This window comes from Magnolia sinica, chromosome 9 (genome assembly GCF_029962835.1).
Source record: "Magnolia sinica isolate HGM2019 chromosome 9, MsV1, whole genome shotgun sequence".
In the NCBI taxonomy this organism is placed as follows: Eukaryota; Viridiplantae; Streptophyta; class Magnoliopsida; order Magnoliales; family Magnoliaceae; genus Magnolia; species Magnolia sinica.
In genome coordinates, this window is record NC_080581.1 from 71,521,176 (window position 1) to 71,542,831 (window position 21,656).

Genomic DNA, 21,656 nt, shown 5'->3' on the forward strand with positions numbered 1-21,656 from the left:
GGGTTAGGACCTCGGCAGAACCCCCCATCATGGGCCCCACTTCACATGGGTTCCGCTTCACACGGGTGGGCCCCGCCTCACACGCGCCACCCGCCTCACATGGGCCGCCCATCCCAAGTGTGCCCCTACATCCTACAGTCTATCCCACTCGAGCCCGGTGTGACAATGCCCCATCATTATGATGCTAGCTGCCAACCTGACGCAAACCTCCTTAATTTGGGATAGTTTGTCAATGAGATAACAAAACTCCCACAGGCAAAATGTAGTACGCTATTAGATAGGTCGATTACAATCAATGAGTTACTTAGAACTCAAAACATTACAAAAAAAATAAAAATGCACAATACTTTTTCAGTGCTTAGGGAACAAAACAACGTGTTATCGGACAAACAATGCTCCAAAAATCCTCTATGATCACGATTTCTCCCCCAAATTTTGTGTTTTGATGCGAAATTGGAGTTTCTAAAACGCAACTATAAGGAGAATCCCCAACGAGATTTGGGAAAGTAAATTTTTTTAACCTTTTTTTTTTAATGATTTGGGCTGGTTTCATTCAATGTTCAAAATATCGGTATCGTGTCACGTATCGCACCCTTGGGATACAGATACTTATCGGTTATCGCATGGGATATATCGGTTGTATCGCGTAATGTATCGTTGTTGTTGGAAACATGAGGAAACATCGGAAATTGGTCGAATTTTTCAACGAAATTTCAGTGATTGTTAAAAAAGACATCAATATACTTAAAAATCAAAACATTACAAAAAACAGGTGCACATAATAGGTTTTCTTTGTATGGGGTCCTAATTTATCCGTTGTCTAACTGAATTGATGCAAGTATATTCAAAGTCTATTCATATAATTTATATATGTAAGAAGACGTGTGAAAACACAAGCAATACATTTAAAAGCAAAAGAAGAATCACTAGATTAGGTTACATACATGTTTGATTTTGATTTTTTTCAATTTTTCGCAACTTGATCCTCTAAATCTCGAATCGAAGTTCCCAATCCATGATTTTTCATGCTATGCAAAACATGAAAAATCATGGATTTGTAACAATTTGACGCTAATTAAACATGATTTAAAGAAAAAAGGAATGAAAATAAAAAAAATGCTTACTGGATCAAAACATGTGGGATATATCCCACTACTTGCGTGTTTCGTATCGCACAGGTGGGATACAAGATATATCGTGGGATATTATATCGGCCGATATCGTCGATATTTAAAACACTGGTTTCATTTACAAATACTTTTGACATTTCCCATTGCCACGTTCCACACTGACAATATCAGCCGATACCATTATAATTATCGCTGGTCTTCCTTTGTCATACCTTTGGCCGTCACTGGGTGTAGGTCAACCAGCCGAGAATTTATGGGATTCTTTGCTAGAAAGAGTGGAAATAAAGCTGTCTGCCTGGAAGTATATATCTGTCTCAGAATGAAGAGAGGTGGCAATGGAAGTTTGATCCCTCCGAAAACTTCATGCTCAAGTCATCTACCCATTTTTTGACAGTGGGGCAGTGTGCGGATAGGTATTGCATATTGGATTATCATATTGGATTATCTTGCTTCCCTTAAGAGGGCAGTGGTCAGATGGTCAGTCCCAACAGATGGTAATAAGTCCCAAGTATCTACCACTTACGAGCAGGAAGATGCTGAGCATGAAGTCAGCGCGTCATCTTTTTATCCACATGATTTTGTGAAGCGCATCATCTTTTATCCACAATGACTTTGTGCATGTTATTTGGAGGAAAATTTTGCCCCTTTTTGATATGATATTGTCATATTGATCATGCCAACTTCAAATGATATCTTATTCCTAACTTGGAATTGGGGGGCTCATGGCACAAGGAAAACAACTCTTTGATATCTTTCTTTACTGCCAGAGATGTGTTTATTTATTTATTTATAATTTTTAACAGAAAGAATGTAATAGTAGGAATGTTAACAATAGATCTGAAACCTCAAAAGTTGTATTTCAAAGGGCCAAGGGTAGGGTCATTTTTTGGGTAATGGGCTCAACCATTTTATGGGCTGTAAAAGGGATGACTTTGTGGATAATTGGGGTGGTATCCTTTGATTTTCTGCGGTCTTGTAAAGCGATGTTCTCTCACCAAATTTATATATCCCCATCCTTTTTTCTTTTTTTTTCATGTATTCTCTTTATTGACTAGTGCTAATAAAATTTTGAATTACCTTAACAAAAGCATACAAATAAAAAATAAAAAATGAAAGAGAGACAAAAATATAAAGAATTAAGTTTTCTTATACAATGTTTTACCATTTTCTGTTGTTGACTTCTCAACATGGATTTCGGAAGCACTAAAAACAAAGAAGAAAGGAAAAAAAAACATGGATTTCAGATACCTAGGTTACTTTTTGTCTTCAAGTGTACACATTTTGTGTGAGGTGTCAATAAAAGGGACACCTTGAAATGGCATGACATGTGCTGACATATGTCATCTACATCATCCACATGTGTCATGCCAATGTCGGGCGATGTCGAAGTCTGCTGCTGTGCTGACACTTACAAAAATCTGAACTGGTGTGTCACACCAGATAACACTGCTGGGATTGACTTCGGTTCCCATGGCACCTTACCTAACCGTCTCACTGTAATTTCCATCATCTCATCTCCTATGGGGACTACTACTTGGTTGCATCAGATGACCTCATCATTAATTCTATTATTCTCAGTCTTTCCACACATTTCCCTCATCTTCCCACACTTATCCTCTGTTCATGTTGCTTTCTAATTTCCAACACTACACATCATGTAGGGTAGCCAATTGATCAGAATTTTTATAGAAATTCCCTTGGGGGCTTTTGCCTCACCTTTTTTTAAGACTTTCCTAGCCATGCTTAACTCGGGGAATCGTTAAAATTGTGTTTTTTGTTCCCTCCTTTTAGGTGGTTTAAGGCTTCCCCTTGAAAATTTTTATGCACGTTTTTGTGGAATAGTCTGCCCCAAGAAATACCTAGGTTTCGGATAACCCCAAGGCATTGCAAGGAACCCATAATCTGCCGAAGCATTGTAGACTCTCCTCTCTTGGCGAATATTTGACTGCTTAGAGCTTCTCCTTTTCTATCTCCGCATATAATTGACCATTCAGATCATCTGCTCTCCTCACCTACCATATACTCAACAATTTTGGCCACCTACTTTCCTCTTGTGGCAGATCTTTGACCATTTGGATGGACCCTCTTGGAAGACCACCTTGAAACAGGCAGTGTGAACAACACAGAATTTAGACTTCTAGGAAATAACAGTGTCAACTCAACAAAAATTTAGTTATTTCTTGAAAACATTAAAGCTTGGACAACTTCCACAGGAAAGATCTACCAAAGACATCCCCCTGAAGACAAACTGCCCCTTAAAGTGGCACATCTCCACTTCTTCACCTTGCTCTAATCCTATTGGAAGCATCCTTGCCCAACTCTCCATCCTCTTGGACTGTGGAGCCAAATTAACAAAATTAATTCCCCCCCTCCCCTCTGCACACACAGGAACTTATGATGTCAATTTTACAGTAGATGAGTTTCTTTATTTTCATTTGTACATGTGTATGTTTGTTACAAATTTTCTTATATACGTTGCAATTTTCTCTTTACAGAATAAATTTGAAAGGAAGCCATGAGTTCTGTGAGTCTGGCTTTTTCTTGGATGATGAATGTTGGAGAATTTATGAGGAAAGGGTACATTCGCTTCTGGAACAAGCACTGAATGATAGAGCAAAGTTTATTCGTGTGACCTGGAGAAGCACACCATCTGAATGGAATATAGAAGATGTATGCAATCTATTCTTCTAATTGTAGTATCCTGTTGTAACTTGACCAGTTTTTTAAGTCTCTGTTCCAGTGGTCAACTCACCATGACCATATAGATCTGATTTGCAACCCTGATAAAATCAACGGAGTTGTGTCAAAACATAATTTCATGAAACTATATAAAAAGTCCATAAAGAAGGTTAAAAAGAAAGAAAAGGGGAGCTTATAGAAAAGGAATGAAAAGGGAAAACTGATGCAGCAAGATTGCGAAGAGATTGATTATGCAGATATAAGTACCTGGTTTGAACTCTAAATCTTCAATGCTAAGCCCAATGTTGTCAATTTTTATTATTATTATTTTAATTTTATATCACACTGCACATTGTAATGCTGCTTGAATTCGTATTAGTGCTTGAATTGTATCATAAATGGTAAGATTTTTTTATTTACTGAAAATATTGGAAAAATCTGGACAATATAAATAGATCAGAAAAATTAAAAACTCATCAATCATCCATTACCCAACAATGTGCACCAAGAAGAGTAATACATCATGATATTGGCAACCGAGAACTTGCATACTGTATATATCGTGATAATGTTGAAGGATTCTTGTCTTTCCTTAAAAGACATACACAAGGCCTTTAATAATTTTACTTTTCTTAAGTGTAGAATCATGTTGGAAAAGGTGGCATTGGATTTTGTTGACCATAGAAAAAGATACTTTGATGTCTTTGTTTTGGGTTTTCAAAGATCAAAATCCCCAACTCTCTCTCCCTCTCTCTCTCTCTCTCTCTCAAAAGACAAAAATGAGGATTTTTAAATGGGGAGGGCTTGTTACATGTTTTTAAAGCAGAAGGGCAAAAAACAAGAAGAAAAAATTCATTCAAAACACTAAAATGATCCTTTATGTCATTTTGGGCCCCATTTATGTGGTCCACAATTATCTTATCATCTTCATCTAAGCATCTAAGCCTTTTCCCAACTAATTTGGGTCAACCACATGAATCATTTTCCAGAATTCCACTTTATCAAGGGCCATAACTTTAGTTAGACCGTAGGTCATCAAGTCTTTTCTTACTGCCTCCACCACGTCTCCACCATGTCCTTTTAGGCCTACCCCCACCCTTTTAGAGCCTTCAACTTGTACCAACTCACTTCTTCTAAGTGGCATAGTTCTTGGTTTCTGTTGCACATGACCAAACCATCCAAGTTTATTCCCTCATCCTATTACCTATTGGTGCAACACCTCAAATGCATTCATTTCTAATTCTATCCTTGTCTTGCCACTCATCCATCTCAACATCCTCATTTGAGCTAAACATTCGATGAACATGTTCTTCCTTGCCCTTCAAAACAAAAAGTTGTTCCTTGACTGCCCAACATTCCGTTCCTTAAAGAATGGCTGGTCTTATAGCCATCCCATGAAATTTCCCTTTCAGTTCGAGTGGTACATGATGGTCACATGAAACTCTAGGGGCACACATCTCCATTTTTTCCACCCAGCTTGAATTCTATGGGCGACACTTCTCAATCTCTCCACTCTCATGAGTTATTGACCCAACGTATCGAAAGTGGTCATCATGGGAAAACTTCTTGGTCAGCAATCTTAACTAATTCCTTATTTTCACTCCCATTTATAACTAAAATTGCACTCCATATACTTAGTTTTAGTTCAACTAATTTTAAATCCTCATTTTCATAATTATCTTATGATTCGTACAATTTGATATGATAATCATATGATTACTTCAGTTTTGATTTTTTTGGATTTGCAATTTGAACGTATGATTCATTTTTTGTGGCGTGTGGTACGATATGATTCATGTCACAAATTGCACACTTTTGACAACGTTGGCTAGGCCACATGAATGAGAAAAATCAGGGCTATTGGTGTAAACCGAACACAGGTTGGAAAACAAGAGCAACACATGGGTTTTATCAACATTTTCTTAAAATAATTGTCCATTGTTCCATTTGAATGGCATTAAAGGCTTTTATATGGTCTGCATGCAGTTTTCTAGATGAGTCTAGATTTTGTCCCTTGTCTTTTCTAATATAAGCAATATCCAATGAACTTGCTGTAAAGAGTTACTTCATGTTTGTTTAAGAGAATCCAAAATATGGAAATGGAAAAGCCCTATGGAATACTTAGGAAATGAAAACCAAACAAAACTGTGGAACCCAACACTAATTCCATTGTTTGGTTATGTGTGTTGTTTTTCATGAAAATGTTAAAAGGTCAATGGTTAAACATTGAGAGTTGTCTCTCGTAACTGTGGATATCTTTATTTATAAGATCCTTCTATGAAATTGTTTTACTCAATTTTTTTAGGAGAAGAAAATCGATTTCCTCGTCTTTTTTGATTTCTCAAACGGAGGAAACTGTTACATCAGAGGGATTTGTATTCTTTTCCACAGTTTTCCAGGATTTTCTCTAAACTAACAAGCCCAAGAAATGGGATTTTATAGATAAACCTGCTAAAAAAGTGTATATCTCAATATACATTTTTTATGGTATCCAAAAGCCATGCATCTGTATTTACTGGCTAAAATATCTCAGGCGGCTAATCGCCTATCTCCAAAAGTGGCAACTTTTGTGCATTGAGTGCTATTAATATCAATAGAGTGATATAGGTACTGCTGAAAATGTGCTTTAAGGCTGGATTTGCAGACAGGCTTGTGAAACCCACTTTGGGCCCTTCTATGCTACACACATGAATGGCATTGGGTCTGGTTGATAAAAAAATATTCATAGAGATAAAGTTGCCCACTATTTGTTTACCATTTATTTAACTAATTTGCTCAATGATGTTCTCTACTCTCTACCCCCACATCTCCATCATGGTCCAGTTGCTTCCTGGCTATTACAAATTCCAAGTAGGCAACTAGCTGTGCGCATGAGCATTGGTTGAATGATTTCTAGCTGATTCAAGTCTGTTGGTAATGATATATATGCAATTAGCACCACTGCCAGCCAACATCACATTGATCGGACCATTTTTTTTTTTTTTGTCTTTGCCGAGTCTTCAAAACCTCAAGAATAGAAGTGTTTTTTTAATTATCAACTGATTCACAGAATGTTGTATTTTTTATTTCCAGGGGTTTGCGAAGTTTGGTGATGAGCCAATCTTTGCTGGTATAATAATCAGCTCTTTTGAGAAAAGTTTTCGTACGGTTGATGTGGGCCCAAATGCTGAGAACAAAGAGGAGGTATTTTACTGTTTGATTTCAACTATTTCTTCAAATATGCATTCTGAGATTATTTTCCTCTCATGCAATAGGCTGCCAAATTCAGAAAATTTTGGGGAGAGAAGGCAGAGCTTCGAAGGTTTAAAGATGGAACTATTGCAGAAAGCACAGGTGATTCATTTTTAATGGTGGATATCTCTTTGCCTACATTTTTTCAAGGTGGTTAATATACTGCCGATGTTGTTACAGTGTGGGAATGTGAGCAGTGGGAAAAACATCTCATTATAAAAAGAATTACAGAGTATATTCTTTCTCGGCATTTTTCCCTGTCAAATGAGGATATGGTACATGTTGTAGATCAACTTGATTTCTGCCTTCATCATGGTTTCAAAGGTATAAGTATAAAGTAACCATCACTAAAGTATTTCATGTACGTCTTTTTTAAAGAATTTTCCAACTGAGAATACACCACTAACAACAATAATGGGTTCAGATCCAATATCAGTTTCTGGTGGTCTACTTAGGGCATTTGAAGTTCTATCGAAGCGCCTGCGTCATGTAGATGGTGTCCCTTTGAGCGTGTCAAGTGTTCAGCCTTTAGACCCAGGTTTGTTGTTTTCCTAGTAACTTATGTCATGCAATTGTTGGTTGTCATATATGCTGTGCTGTATGCTATATTTCTTTCTATCTTAATTCTTGATCCTGTAAAATCTTTTTCTCATTTTGCTCCTGAATTTGGAGGGAACGCTCATTGAATATATCCTTGATACATGATTGGTAAATTTTTGTTCAGTTGAAATCTTACTAAGATGTTGAGGCTCGAGATTATGTTAGATAGTGTATTGATCCGTTGTGTTGGGAAGCCATGAAAAGGAACTGCACGTATATTGTGCGGAACCTGGTTTTCAAGTTTGGATGTGTGTTGTCCTTGCTGTTGATGTGGAGAAAGACTTTCAACTTTATGCTCATGCGGGACAATTTTTCACTTGGAGTGGTAGTCTAATTAACCGTTTGATAAGGAGCGGAGTTGTCATCTAGATAGGGCTTGAGACTGTTAATAAGGTACCCTGACCCACAGGTATCTTGGGTACCCTATTTAAATGTACCTGGATCCAATTTTTAGACGCACTTATTAATTAGGTCAGCTTCTGGTGAAAGCTTTAGATCCAATAAAAGATCAGGTCAGGTTGGGACCTAACAAGACATGTAAATGATTAATGTGCATGTACTCATCACAGTCCTTGATAGAGTGGAATGGCGGGACATGGATTTGTGTAACCAACTCCAATTAGTTGGATAATGCTTAGATGGTGGTGATGATATATATATATATATATATATATATCATCACCAGTGTTCATGTATTGCAACCTTGGGATACAGATATGTATCGGTTATCGCATGGGATATATCGTTTGTATCGCGTAATTTATTGCACTTTTTGGGAAACATGGGGAAACATTTGCAAAATAGTTGAATTTTTTTATGAAACTTCAGGGATTATTTAAAAAGAGCATAATACACACTTTTAAATCATAAATTCTCAAGAAAGAAGTGCACATAATAAATTTCCTTTGTATAAGGTCCTAAGTTATACGTTATGATTAAACTAAGGTAAATATATTCTAACATTTATAAATGTATAAAGATGTGTATGAAAACATAACCAATATATTCAAAAGCAAAAGATACATTAAAAATTAGAAAACATACCTATCAATAATGTGTGTATTCAATATCCACCCCGTCCATCCGTTTTTCCATGTCATTTTAGGACATTATCCAAAAAATGAAGCAGATCCAATAATCAGGGGGACCATTCCATAAGCAACAATGGTGATTGACCATTAGTGGCCACAAAAGTTTTGGATCAAGCTGATAATTGTTTTTCCCTTCATTCAAACTTATGTGGACCACGCAAGTGAAAATGGTTGGAATTGATGCTACCATCGAAAACAATAGGGCCCACCTTGATGCATGCACGACACATCCGCATCATCCATTGGTTTTGCACCCTGATTTTAGGGCATCCGCATCATCCATTGGTTTTGCACCCTGATTTTAGGGGTTGGCCTAAAAAATGAGACAATTACAAATTTCAGGTAGATGTGGACCACTCCACACGGAAAAGTGGTTATTGACCATTAAAAATTGTGGGCCACAAAATTTTTTGGATCAAGTTGATATTTGTGTTTTCCTTTCATCCAAGTCTATGTGAACTTATTAACGGGTTGGATGGTCACAATGGACCTTAGGAAGTTTTCAATGGTGGGGCACACGGTGATGTTTGTAAGAAATCTACCCCGTCTATTCATTTTGTGAGCTTATTTTAAGACTTAAGACAAACATTGAGCAGGATCCAAGACTCAAGTGGGCCGCACTAACAGAAAGGGTGGGTAGGGAAATTCCTACCGTTGAAACCTCTCTGGGTTGATAGTGATGTTTACATTCCATCTGTACCGTTCATAACGTCATTTCTACTGGGATGAACTGAAAGCACAAATATTAGACTGATTCAAAACTTCTGTGGCCCGAATATTTTAACTGTGGACATTCAATCCTCACTTTTTCAGCCTACTTGAGTCTTGGATCCGACTCAATTTTGGCCCCATGGCCTAAAATGAGCTCAAAAAAGGGATGGACGGGGTGGATTTCTCACAAACATCACGGTGGGCCCCACCTAAGTTTCCAGCGGAGGAACTTCCCGCTCGCAGGAAATCCGCGTTTGTGAAGATGAGTGTTGAAAATCCTCGAGCTGAGTTGTACAAATAGTTCAAAGGAGATCAAAGTTACATGGGCCCCACAATAATATATTTATTGTATCCACATCGTTCATCCATTTGGAGAGATCATTTTAGATCATGAGCCCAAAAATGAGTCATATCCAAAGCTCAGGTGGACCACACCACAAATTGCAGTGAGGGCAATGATTCTCACCATTATAACATTCGTAGGGCCCATCATAACGTTTATTTTCCATCCAATCTGTTCATGAGGTCACAAAGACCTTGATGAAGAGGAAAAACAAATATCATATCGATGCAAAACTTCTGTGACCCCAAAAGGTTTCAATGGTAGACGTTTAATATCCCGCAATGTTTTTCAGTGTGGTCCACTTGATCTTTGGATCTGTCTTATTTTTTGGCTAAAGACTTAATACGAGCTCGCAAAATGGACGAACAGTTTGGATATAACATATAACTCATGATGGGACCCACAGAACTTGGTGATGTCAACACATCATCCAAGTTGGTGGTGTGAAGTACACCAGCCCATCCGCTTCCTGTAAATAAGGGCTCGAGGCCCTTTTTTTTCGAAGCAGAAAGGGTTCTGACATTCTGGAATCCTAAAATCTCTCCCAGATGACGGGATTTTGAGGATTTCTCTGGATTTCGCGCCCAAATCTCTCCAAATCAGAGACTTGGATTTGAATGGCCCATCAAACGCAGCTTCCGATTAAGGCGATCTTCTTTACAGGTACCGAAATCTACTCTTGAAAGTTTCTTTTTTTTTTTTTCCAGATAATGGTGCTCTCCCAACATCTCGGAGTTGGCTACAGTAGCCCCAGCAGGTGTTGTATAGCAAATTTCTTGAAAAAAGAAATAAAATCCCGATAAAAGTGATAATATCGTTGATATCGCACGATATTTAGAACAATATTTAGCGATATCGAACGATATTTGGCGATATTTATCGATACAAAGAATTATGTAAATTTTTTCAAATTTTTAGTATCTTTCGAAGGGTTTCGTGTTGCTGGACTGCAATACCGATAATATCGATATTTCGAACACTGATCATCACCACCATCTAAGCCATAATCTCAACTAATTGGGGTTGGTGACACGAATCGTGTTCTGCCATTCGACTCTATCAAGGGCCATAACTTCATCACACACGTGATGGATGAAAGAGTCACACTAAAACCAGATGGACTGGTTTTCCTGATCCGATCACCAGTGAATGAGCTGGCCTAGTCTGCAAAATACAGTTGAAAGCTCATAAGATTTCCTGAGAATGGTGTTTTGTCAGAAAATGTTTTTCCTTTCTATGCATAACACTAAGGATAATGGCATTGCCACTAAGTTTATGATTGTAGGTCTAAATACTTTAAATTCTCAATTTGTTTTTTTCATTTTCTGATTTTTTATTTTTTATTTGGAAATAATTTCCTGTGATGATGTTTACTAGATTTCAGGCAATGGTTTGCGTATGAAAATTACTCACTAGGGCCCTTGTTCTATTATGCTTTTGAATTTGAGTTATAATCCTAGACTGTTAGACAGGCTTTGCACTCTTGAAAGATTTGGTAATATATTGTGCTGAGTTCAACAGCCTTATAGTTGTGCACACTCTTTTTTTCAAATGCCATTTTACTGATGACTTGTCTTTGACAATCTTCTACCTGGTTATTGATGCTTCAGCCTTCAGGTACACATCTGTTTTCCCCCCTGAACCTCATCCCTTGGCTAATGAAAAGGATGTTAACCGAAGATCACAGTTCACAACTTGTATTCAACCAGTGGAAGTTATGATTCAGGTAAGACAACATGTAGTTTTTTTTTTTTTTTTTGCTCATCACTGGAGATGTATGACATGTATGAGGTATTGAAGATTGTTTGTCTTTATCTAGTTGGAGGGATCAGGAAACTGGCCGTTGGATGATGTAGCAATACAAAAAACTAAATCTGCCTTCCTTCTAAGAATTGGAGAAAGGTGTGGGAACAAGGCGTTCTTTAAAATTTGCAAATATTCTTCTCGGTGAAGGTGCTTGCCTCATGTTTCATTTATTTGCCACTTTAATTCTGCTATTTTGGCAGTCTTCAGAACCGTTGGGGTATGATGTGTATTGCTAGTGAGGATGAGGTGAATGTCCTTATGTCTGGGTATGCTTTTCAGCTTAGAATCCTGCATGAGAGAAGCATCAATTGCTCCAGAAAGCAAGGTTTGCACTGTGGGGTTGATGACATGTTTATGTTTGTAATACACTATGACTGGAATTAGCACTTCCAAAATGTTGCGCTTATTTATTTATTTTTTTTTAAAAATATTTAATTGTAGTTGATGATTATCAAAAGAAAGAAGTCGACAAGGAACTATTTCTTCGCGGTCAGCATTCTAGCATGATTAATGGTTTGCAAGGTCGTTATCCTACATATGGACCAGTTGTGCGGTAAGCATAAGAGTTTTTATTGTATTCTGCTTTCGTTTATATCACTGGCATTGTTTATTCCTTTTTTTTTTCCTTTAATTTGTGAAGGCTTGCAAAACGATGGTTTGCGTCGCATTTCTTTTCACCTTTCCTTTCTGAAGGGGCAATTGAATTACTGGTCGCTTACCTCTTTCTGAAGCCTTTTCCATTTTACACTCCTTGCTCACGGATCACTGGATTTTTGAGGTAATGTTTCAATTTCGTCTTCTCTATTTGTGGGCAGCTTGTTTGTTATGTTATTTTGTAGTCATGCTTCTCTTCCCATGGACATCATGTGCATTAAAACTAAGTGTCTGCTTGATGCATTTTTGGTTGTTCTAAGACATTTAATTTTATAAATGCACATATACTGACAAAGCCTTAGGCCAAGGTTTAGGCCAGTGACAGAAGGCGGGAAAGAGGGAGGGCCAGTCCAGCTCATTGACAGCTCTATTTTTGGCGTTGATCCTCTAGTTGTGCTATCCACATGTACTAAAAACCAATAAGAATGAGCTGATTGCAAACTGAGACTACCTTATTTTCAATTTAACATGTGGATTATATCACCAAGTGTTCCTTTAGATTTTTGCTTCCTCCCTTTGATCCTACTTTTCAACAATGAAAGGAGGGAGAAATTTGGTCCAGCCCAACCCCACCAGCCCTACTGTTGCCCTTAATCATCTATTGGTACCACCTGCATGTACCACACCTATGTGAGTGAACTGAATACAAATTAATACTGTATCTATCAGGTTTCTGATTCAGATTCTTGCTCCGATTTCTGATCCTCATGTTGCTTGCATCTTCGACCATCTGCTATTCCACCTAGACAATCTTTATCTCAACTAATTTTTCACTGTGTTTGTGTTGTTTCTGTAAATATAGTCGACTTTACATCTCTTTTTGCTTAGCGGCAAGCGCTATCTCAGTGCTAGTCCTCTAGTTATTTTTTCTTGTTTTTGCTGTTTCCTTTGTTCTTCCTGTTTTTTAGCTTTGTATCCTTCTTTTTTCTTTATATATTCTTGTCAATTCTCAAAACAAAAATAAAAATATAGACTATTATGTTTCTGTGAAACAATGACTTTTTTTTAATTTTTTTTTTTTTTATATTATTATTATCAGTACCTAATAAAGTTTGTTACTATTTTTAAGTTTATTTATTTGTTATTTTATTTAGAAGCCTGCTAGGTGCTCCTGCTTCCTGACTTCTTGGGGAACACTGGTTTAGTTGTCACCCATCTGAATTTGTTCCCACTACTTGCAACTAAGATTCTTGTCTGAGTGGCAATTTTAAAATTGGACTTAGAATTCAGGGGAAGCCCAAAGACAGTCAAAAGTTGGGTATAAAAAATATGGAGGACCAATATACTTTATTGAAGCAAAAGTGCACCGGTTGAACTATGTCTAGGATCGTCAAAGAGCCTAAGTTGAATCGAATCATGCTTAGTGAAAGAGAAATGGCTGAGTTTTTCCTTTGTGTTCCTTTTCCTTGAATAAAATCATTAAGTTATCCTTGAAGAAGAAAGGAGAAGTTTTTTGGATGCTTTCAAGATATTTTGGGTTTGGGCACAATTAAAGTTACTTGAGTTCGGGTACAAAATTCAAGGTGATGATGCTGTTGGTGGACATCAGCAGTGGTGGAGGTTGCATGTGTTTTTAATGCTGATCAAAATTGTCTTCCGCAGTGTGATGATTTGAGACACCAATATCAAGATATTTGACTCGTCTGATGTATTATTTTGCGGAACTTGGGCTACTAAATTAGATGTGGGTTCTTTTTTTTTTTTATTTTCTTTTTTGGGTGGGGGCAATTTTATGTGTGTAGACTGTTGCTAGATTTTTTTAGTCTTTTTATTCGTAGATGATATTTCTATTGTGAGTTTAGAGATGATTTCTTTTTCATTAATTTGGTTTAGCAACTAATTTCTTATATATATATATATATATATATATATATATATCAGTGTTTTAAATAGCGTGTTGTGTAGCATTCAACCCTCCGTAGCGTGTAGCGAAATAGCATAGCGTGTAGCGTAAGCTACACAATACTTCTATTTTTTAATTTTACACTCATACGCACACCACAGTGGCTCCACCATAGAAAACAATGCAAATCCACCCCTTCACGCACCTCAGTGGGCCCCACCATAGAAAATAATGCATATCCACCCCTTCACGCACCTCAGTGGGCCCCACCTGGGCCATAGCATAGAAAATAATGCACATCCCAACCCTTCACGCACCTCAGTGGGGCCCACGTGGGCCACACCATAGAAAATAATGCACATCCCACCCCTTCACGCACCTCAGTGGGGCCCACATGGGCCATACCACAAAAAAAAAAGTATAAAGAACAAAAAACCGACAGTAACCGGCATTTTAAAAGGGAAAAAATGAGGAAAAAACTGAAAATACCAAGTTATTTTCATTGTACATCGAAAAAATTCAAAAAAAAAGGAACGAGCGTACCTATTTTTGTCTCAAGATGAGATTGAATCAGTGAAAACTGCAAATGTTGAAGCTCCACAGCGATTGGTTTGCGTCTGGAAGCAGTTTTTCCAACTCAAGATTGAAGAGTGGGGAGAGGAGCAACGTCAGCAGCGTCGGTTTGCGCCTGGCAGCAGATTTTCGACCTCAACATTGAAGGGTGGGGAGAGGAGCAGTGTTGGCAGCATTGGTTTGGGCCTGTAAGAGGATTTTTGATCTCCAGATGGAAGGGTGGGGAGAGGAGTTGCGTCGGTTTGGGTGTGGAAGCCCTTTCGAATATGGTTTTTTTTTTTTTTAAAAAAAAAACTTTAGTTGTGGCTTATGGTGTGAGTTCACCACTGTTTCATGCAGTTAAAAAAAAAAAAAAAAGAAAAAAAAAAAAGAAAAACACCAGACAAGTAGCGCACGCTACCTACGCTACACGCTACATATTCGTAGCATACGCTACGACCCCTGTAGCGCACGCTACAGGGGATAAACGCTATTTGCTACGCTACGTAGCGATTTCGCTACACTATGCTACGGGCGCTACTGAAAACATTGATATATATATATATAGGGAAATGGTTCTATGCGGTAGATCTCATGGGAACTTCCCATGAGGTCAAGCTGTGTGGGCCCCACTGTGATGCGTGTCGAACATCTACCCCATTAGTCAGATGCACCATTCCATGGTGGGCCTCAGGCTTAAAAATCAAGTCAATCCAGGACTTGTGTGGGCCACACGACATACAAAAGTTGAGAGGGGTTACCGTCCCACAAAAACGTTCACAATCATTTGTTGGGTCCACCGAGATGTGGTTCACAAATCCAGCCCATCCATTATGTGTGTCCCACTTGGATGAGGGGTCAGACCAAGTTTCAGACAATTCCAAATTTCAGGTGGGCCCCACCAAGTGCTTTTATATGTTTTAGGCATGTCTTCACCTGATTTTAGATGGTGTGGCCCACCTGAGTTCCGTATATGGCTGACTTTTAGGATATCCCATAATTTAAAGGGGACCCATCAAATGCACGGTGTTGATGTTCGACACACATCATGGTGGGGCCCACACAGCTCGACCTCATGGGAAGTTCCCATGAGGTCGACTGCATAGAACCATTTCCGTATATGGCTGTTTTAGATGGTGTGGCCCACCTGAGTTCTGTATGTAGCTGATTTTTAGGATATCCCATAATTTAAAGGGGACCCATCAAATGCACGGGTGAGGCCCACACAGCTCGACTTCATGGGAAGTTCCCATGAGGTCGACCGCATAGAACCATTTCCCACACACACACACACACACACACACACACACACACATAAAGAATCTTATACACACTTGGTTTGGTGTAAAAGCACAGGGATGGGTTTAGTTGTTCTTTTATCCGGGAAGTGAACTTTTAGCCGTTGGACCTGATTTTGGCTGAGCCTTGAGAAGACCTCAAGTTCTCAAGTTTATGAATTTTATATCTATTCATATGCTTTGGTGGATTGTGTATTGGTGATGGCTTCCATGTGTCTAAATTTCATTTGAAGTGCTGTGCAGCAGCCAACCACCAGTAGCTGGGTGAAGCTATGATGATGACGAAAACTTGTTTTCTTTCTTTCTTTATTTTTTTGTGAATCGATTTGCATGTTGTGTTTCTAGTGCTCACACAATGCTTTACCAACGAAGGACTTAATTTTCATCCATATTTACTGTACGATGACTTATAGTTTAATTGAGGATATGGTCCTTGATAGTGGAATGGCAGAACAAGATTTGTGTAGCCAACCCCATTTGGTGGGGATAAGGCTCTGATAGTGATGATGATTACTTCTTTATGCTCTTAAATGATATGAAGTTTTGTGATTATTGTTTTCTATTTGTCTTATTTTCTTTTTAAGCCGGTACTTTGCATCATATCAATGAATGTCAACTTGACTGACAGGTTCTTGAGATTATTATCAAGCTACGATTGGACCTTCTCTCCGCTTGTTGTGGACATAAACAATGATTTAACTTTGGAGGATGAAAAAGAGGTCAATGTAAGCATTATCATTTGCTTCATAAATTTTGAGCATATTAAAGCAGAATATGGTGTTGTTTTTTTCCTAATGAATAATTCCGTTGTTCTGTCAAAATAATACTCAAGATGTTCCTAGTTGCCAATATCGAGTAACAACTAATTGTTTGTTTTTATGGAATAGGAGAATTTCGTCGCAAGCAGAAAAGCTTATGAAGAAAAGGGTCATAACATAGACCCAGCCATGTTCTTGGCTACATCATATGATAAGGCTTCTGAAGCTTGGACCAAGTTTTCACCCAATACATCTGTGAGTAGCATCTCCTGGGTGACTTGCCCTTTTTTTTTTTGGATCGCATAACATGTGAGTGGGAGCTTCTCCGAGCAGCTAGTTGACAAAATCCATCCTTATACTTGTTGTGGTAATTATCTTTATGTTGTTATTGCCAATTTGATTTACTTTGGTTGCATTTAAGAATTGCCACAGTTCAAACCAATTATTATATGACATGCAACGCACTTGCGCTCCTTTGCAAGAATTTAAACAATTGTTGGTTAGAGCATTACCCAACTCCTCCCAACTTACGTTGAGTGTCAGTGTCATCATCTTTGTTATGTGCATCCTCTGCTCACTCCTCCCAACTTACGTTGAGTCTCATTGGCACATGAGATGATCACACACCACTCTACTCATTGGCACATGAGATGATCACACACCACTCTATTGGCACTTCTCTGCTTCATGCCTTCAATCCCCAAGCTTCACGTCTCCAAGTATTACCTATTATATTAGGGTCAAAACCTCTGAAGCATTGTAGGCAGGAGTAAATGATGGAGAGCTGTTATAAATGGTTTGAGGATGTGCAACAAAAGCCAAAGGTAGCTCCATAAAGAGGGGAACTTGTTTAAAATTGAAGGGCCTAAAAAGAGGATGAGAGGAAAACCTGAAAGGGCATGAGTTGAGGTGGTTACAACTTACAAGGGATATGAAGGTTGAAAAAATTGCCAAGTGTTGGTCCTTCAAGACTTTCTCTCTCATGTGAAATCGAATGTTTGTTTTACTAGACTTTACCGAATATTAATTCTTTGAGAGTACGTATATAATTATTTATAAATCCTTCATGAATGCCTAGGGCCTTGGGAAAGAAACTACCGAGTTCTCTAATTACTGATTTGGATCTTTATAGTTGTAATGTAAATGCATTCCCTTGACATAATCATTGAAAGCCACTATATATTTAATGTTGTCTTTGTTTTTTGATGTATTTCTGTTGTCACTAACCTTTGAATCTTTTTTTTTTTTCCTGGAAGGTGCTTAGGAGAATGGTGTCGTATGCCCGAAGCAGTGCAGACCTTCTAACGAAGTTGATTCTAGAGGGCCAGATGGGTCCTTATAGGTGGGAGGTGAGGCAGAATAATCTTGGTTTAGTTATTTGAGTGGCTTTGTATTTTCTCCACCCTTAAAACTTCTTATCACATTGTACATGGATCTGTTCTTTCAGTGCCTGTTCCGGACTCCTTTGAACAACTATGACGCTGTAATTCTTCTACACAAGGATAAACTGCCTTATCCTCAACGCCTTCTTTTCCTATCTGAGATGAACCAAGGTTTGTTCTACTTCCAACTAGTTAATTTGTTGGGAGATTGGCCATCTACTGTGCTTGGTATGAAAGCACCCATGTCATAAACTTGTGCAGGAAGGCGTGTCATTCAAGGGAATGCAAGCAAGGATTTCCATCCCTACATATCGCTTGTAAATAAACAACAGAGCTTTGAGGAAATAAGGAATAAGTTGATGGTGAACTTCGATCCAACCAGTTGTTTTGTTGAGGATCTAAAGGTAAAGGTGAAAATTTTCTTATATAATCATGTATTATACAGTGAAGTTACAGATGTTGGGATGGAGTAGAACTTGTTCAACGCATTTTGTTGGAATGAAAAAATGAAGTTACAAATGTTTGATTTTGATCACAGAGAAAGTTCCCTGACACATTCAAGGTCTGGTATGATACTCTTGGAGGCGATGCCATTGGCCTTACTTGGGAGAAATCAGGGTTAAAGGTAACCAAAGTTCCACTCTAGTACTCTATTTGCTATCACACTTGAACATTGTGCGGGTTGCAGACATCATCTGCTTTAGGCCCTGTTTGGGATCAAAGAATTGAGCATGTGAATTTGTAAATCCATGAACTTGACAAATTTATGGATTTTTATTGGATTTGGATTTAACAAATTCCACTGTTTGGGAATCAAACTACAAATCCATGGATTTGGGGCGTTTATTGCAAAGGAATTACTTGTTTCATGTTTGCTAGAGTCTTTCATTTTTGAGGATTTGTCAAGTCTTTAGTTTTTAGACATTTGGATTTGCCCCAAACCCATGGATTTATGGAGGTGCGGATTTGGGAAAGCTGTGAATTTGGAAAATCCTCAACAAAAAACAAACAAGGGGTATTTGAAACCCATGGATTTCACAAATCCTTGCCCCAAATCCCTCACCCCAAACAGCCCCTTAAGAAATTTGGCGTGCTGACATCTTTATGCTGTTATATCGTAAATGGTAACATTGGACAGTATATTATGATAACTTTAGTTCATAACACAATAGAAAATATCTCTAGATAAATAAATTAAGCAGTATATGTAGTACCCAAAAAGGGGGAAAAGGGAGACAAAAAAGCTATAAACGAAATAAAATGCTTTTTCCTATCAGTCACGTGGATGTGTTTGACATGTGTACCTGACACATTTGACATGGTGATCAATTGAAACAAGCCGTCTTTTATGTTATGAAACAAATGAGTCACAACTAGAGAATGCATGCATTCAACTGATTGACAAGTAGCGCATGCAATTATGAACCCATTGAATATGATGAAGCATTTATGGTTTTGATATTTTCTTGACAAGATTCTTGGACTGAGCTTGCTGTAACCAACAAGTCGTTTTTCTCAGAATCCTCCTGGAAACAGTGACTTGGGGGGGGTGTTGAATATCTACACCATACATAACACATGTACCTTCTGTCCAATTTTACCCATGCAATTAGTCACTTGGTGGGGTATTAACAAGTATTTTTTGAGTCTAGCTGGCCCTTCAACTGATGGGTATTTATGTCTTCATGGATGAGAGTAGGGTGCTCTCGCTTCTCTTCCTCTGTGTTTAGCCCGCATGTAAGCATTGTATGAGGGGAGAGTGAAACAAGGGCTCTGTGGGGCTCAATGTGATCGCTATGTAACATCCCTACCATACATCTATTGTGCGGCTCATGTAAGGACGTCTGCCCAAAAATGAGGCAGATCTAAAGCTCGAGTGGGCCACAACTAGAAAAAGTGACATAGGAGGCACACGTTGAAACCGTTCTAACATTTTCTCCTACCGCGTGTAGTCCACAGTGCTTGTAGCCTCTCCCTTTTCCTCATACTGTCCCTCTGTTTTTCTCTCCCTACTCTCTCCACATGCATTGCATGTGCCATACCCCCTAGTTGCCTCAAGGAAATCATCATTTCTACGACACCTATGGATTTCTTTATTTTATTTTAGTCTCGGGCTTGCCCTACCTCCAGTCTTTTGCCAACACGGCACACTAAATTAAAACCTGGAGAAGACTCTTTGAATCAGTGATTAAGATAAGGTGCCTTTATTTACATCCACTCCAACGAACAAATTCATCCATCCTCTCTACTTTTGGTTTTAAAATGGTACAACTTGAAAGGGCAGTTGTATTATTGTGTAACCAAAAGTACTGAGGATGGGTTTATTATCAGTCATGATGGGTGCTGATCATGGCTCAGAACTTGGCTGATTTACACAACAGAATCTCAAGTTGAGTCATTGGGAAACTTGGTACTGGGCCTGACTCAGCCTAGACTTAGAGAGACTCGCTGAGTCGACTTAATGGCTCTCTCGAGTCAGCATAACTCGGTGACTCGAACCCAATTACCGTCATTTTGAGGCAGGATTTTATTAAAAACAAATTAGTTGGGAGTGAGATTCGAACCCCCAACATTGACAAAGGCAAAAACCTTATCTAGTGAGTTATATGGAATATTGTTACTTTGTCTTATGTTCTATATTACTTATGGTAGATTAATAAACTATTTTAAATATCCATAACGTTCTTAATATTTCCAAGTTATAATCTAGTCAAATAGGGTTGAGTCTTTGGGTCAACCCAACCTTGCTGAACATTGAGTTGAGTCAATTTTCCAGGTTTTTGAACTATTGTGCCAATAGCAATTCACCTTGGGATTTTGGCTGACGTATATAGCCAATAAAGCTCCCAACCAATGTGCTACCTATCTTTCTCTTTCGTCTAAAATGATAAGTTCAATACTTTTCTGGGAGCAGTGTTAGAGGATGGATGAAAGGGATTGACATTTATAAGTTCTAACATGGTGTCTTTGTTTTGTTTCCCAGAAACGGCAGCGGGAAGAATGTGAGGTTGCACAAGATACAATAGGCATACTCAAGGAGGTGGGTGAGGTAGGTAAAGGGTTTGTGAAGAGTGTTTATTATCTCAAAGCCCCAAGGATTCATAGCTAGATGTACTTGAAAACCTTTTGTCTGTCTGTGTTTCTTTGGTGGCTGGTACACAGTTTATTTTTTGTTTGTTACAGCAGTGTATCAGTCAAATTTGTTTTTTGAGGATGCCAAATCTATTGAGAAACTGTATTTATCCTGCGATGAGCACGAGAGCCTTCCCATTCTGCCTGCCTGAATCTTCCATGGATTTTAATTCAATGCAAAGATGGGCTTCTCCATAAATGAGAAACTTGCCTTGAAATCCGCTGCAAGTGTGGTCCATTTCTGTGTTTCAATATGAAGGAAAAGAAGCTACTTTGGTGTATTAGACTGTGGATAGCGGCCGTGTGCCATGCTCGCCAACATATAATTGGGATTTCACCCCTGAAAAGTCCTCATTGGCTATATTACCTGCAAAAAGCTCCCTGCCGACCCCTTGCCTCCATCTCTCCCTTAAGGTGTGTTGCACGTGCCATACCACTATTTCATT

The 21,656-nt window shown here is 38.4% G+C and overlaps 1 protein-coding gene across 2 annotated transcripts in view; it reads left to right on the forward strand.

The window, feature by feature from the left end:
• LOC131255639 (uncharacterized) overlaps positions 1 to 21,355 on the forward strand; it is a 68,724-nt gene extending 47,369 nt beyond the window's left edge. For both annotated transcript variants that reach the window (XM_058256406.1, XM_058256405.1), the window contains exons 10-26: positions 3,626 to 3,800; positions 6,882 to 6,992; positions 7,064 to 7,142; positions 7,221 to 7,364; positions 7,465 to 7,578; positions 11,396 to 11,511; positions 11,605 to 11,687; positions 11,792 to 11,916; positions 12,033 to 12,144; positions 12,232 to 12,369; positions 16,567 to 16,663; positions 16,826 to 16,951; positions 17,953 to 18,045; positions 18,144 to 18,249; positions 18,340 to 18,482; positions 18,617 to 18,703; positions 21,062 to 21,355. In XM_058256406.1, coding sequence (XP_058112389.1) covers positions 3,626 to 3,800; positions 6,882 to 6,992; positions 7,064 to 7,142; positions 7,221 to 7,364; positions 7,465 to 7,578; positions 11,396 to 11,511; positions 11,605 to 11,687; positions 11,792 to 11,916; positions 12,033 to 12,144; positions 12,232 to 12,369; positions 16,567 to 16,663; positions 16,826 to 16,951; positions 17,953 to 18,045; positions 18,144 to 18,249; positions 18,340 to 18,482; positions 18,617 to 18,703; positions 21,062 to 21,187 — 1,975 coding nt within the window. In that variant the 3' untranslated portion in view covers positions 21,188 to 21,355. The remainder of the gene's footprint in view (positions 1 to 3,625; positions 3,801 to 6,881; positions 6,993 to 7,063; positions 7,143 to 7,220; positions 7,365 to 7,464; positions 7,579 to 11,395; positions 11,512 to 11,604; positions 11,688 to 11,791; positions 11,917 to 12,032; positions 12,145 to 12,231; positions 12,370 to 16,566; positions 16,664 to 16,825; positions 16,952 to 17,952; positions 18,046 to 18,143; positions 18,250 to 18,339; positions 18,483 to 18,616; positions 18,704 to 21,061) is intronic.
• Positions 21,356 to 21,656: the final 301 nt, after the last annotated feature.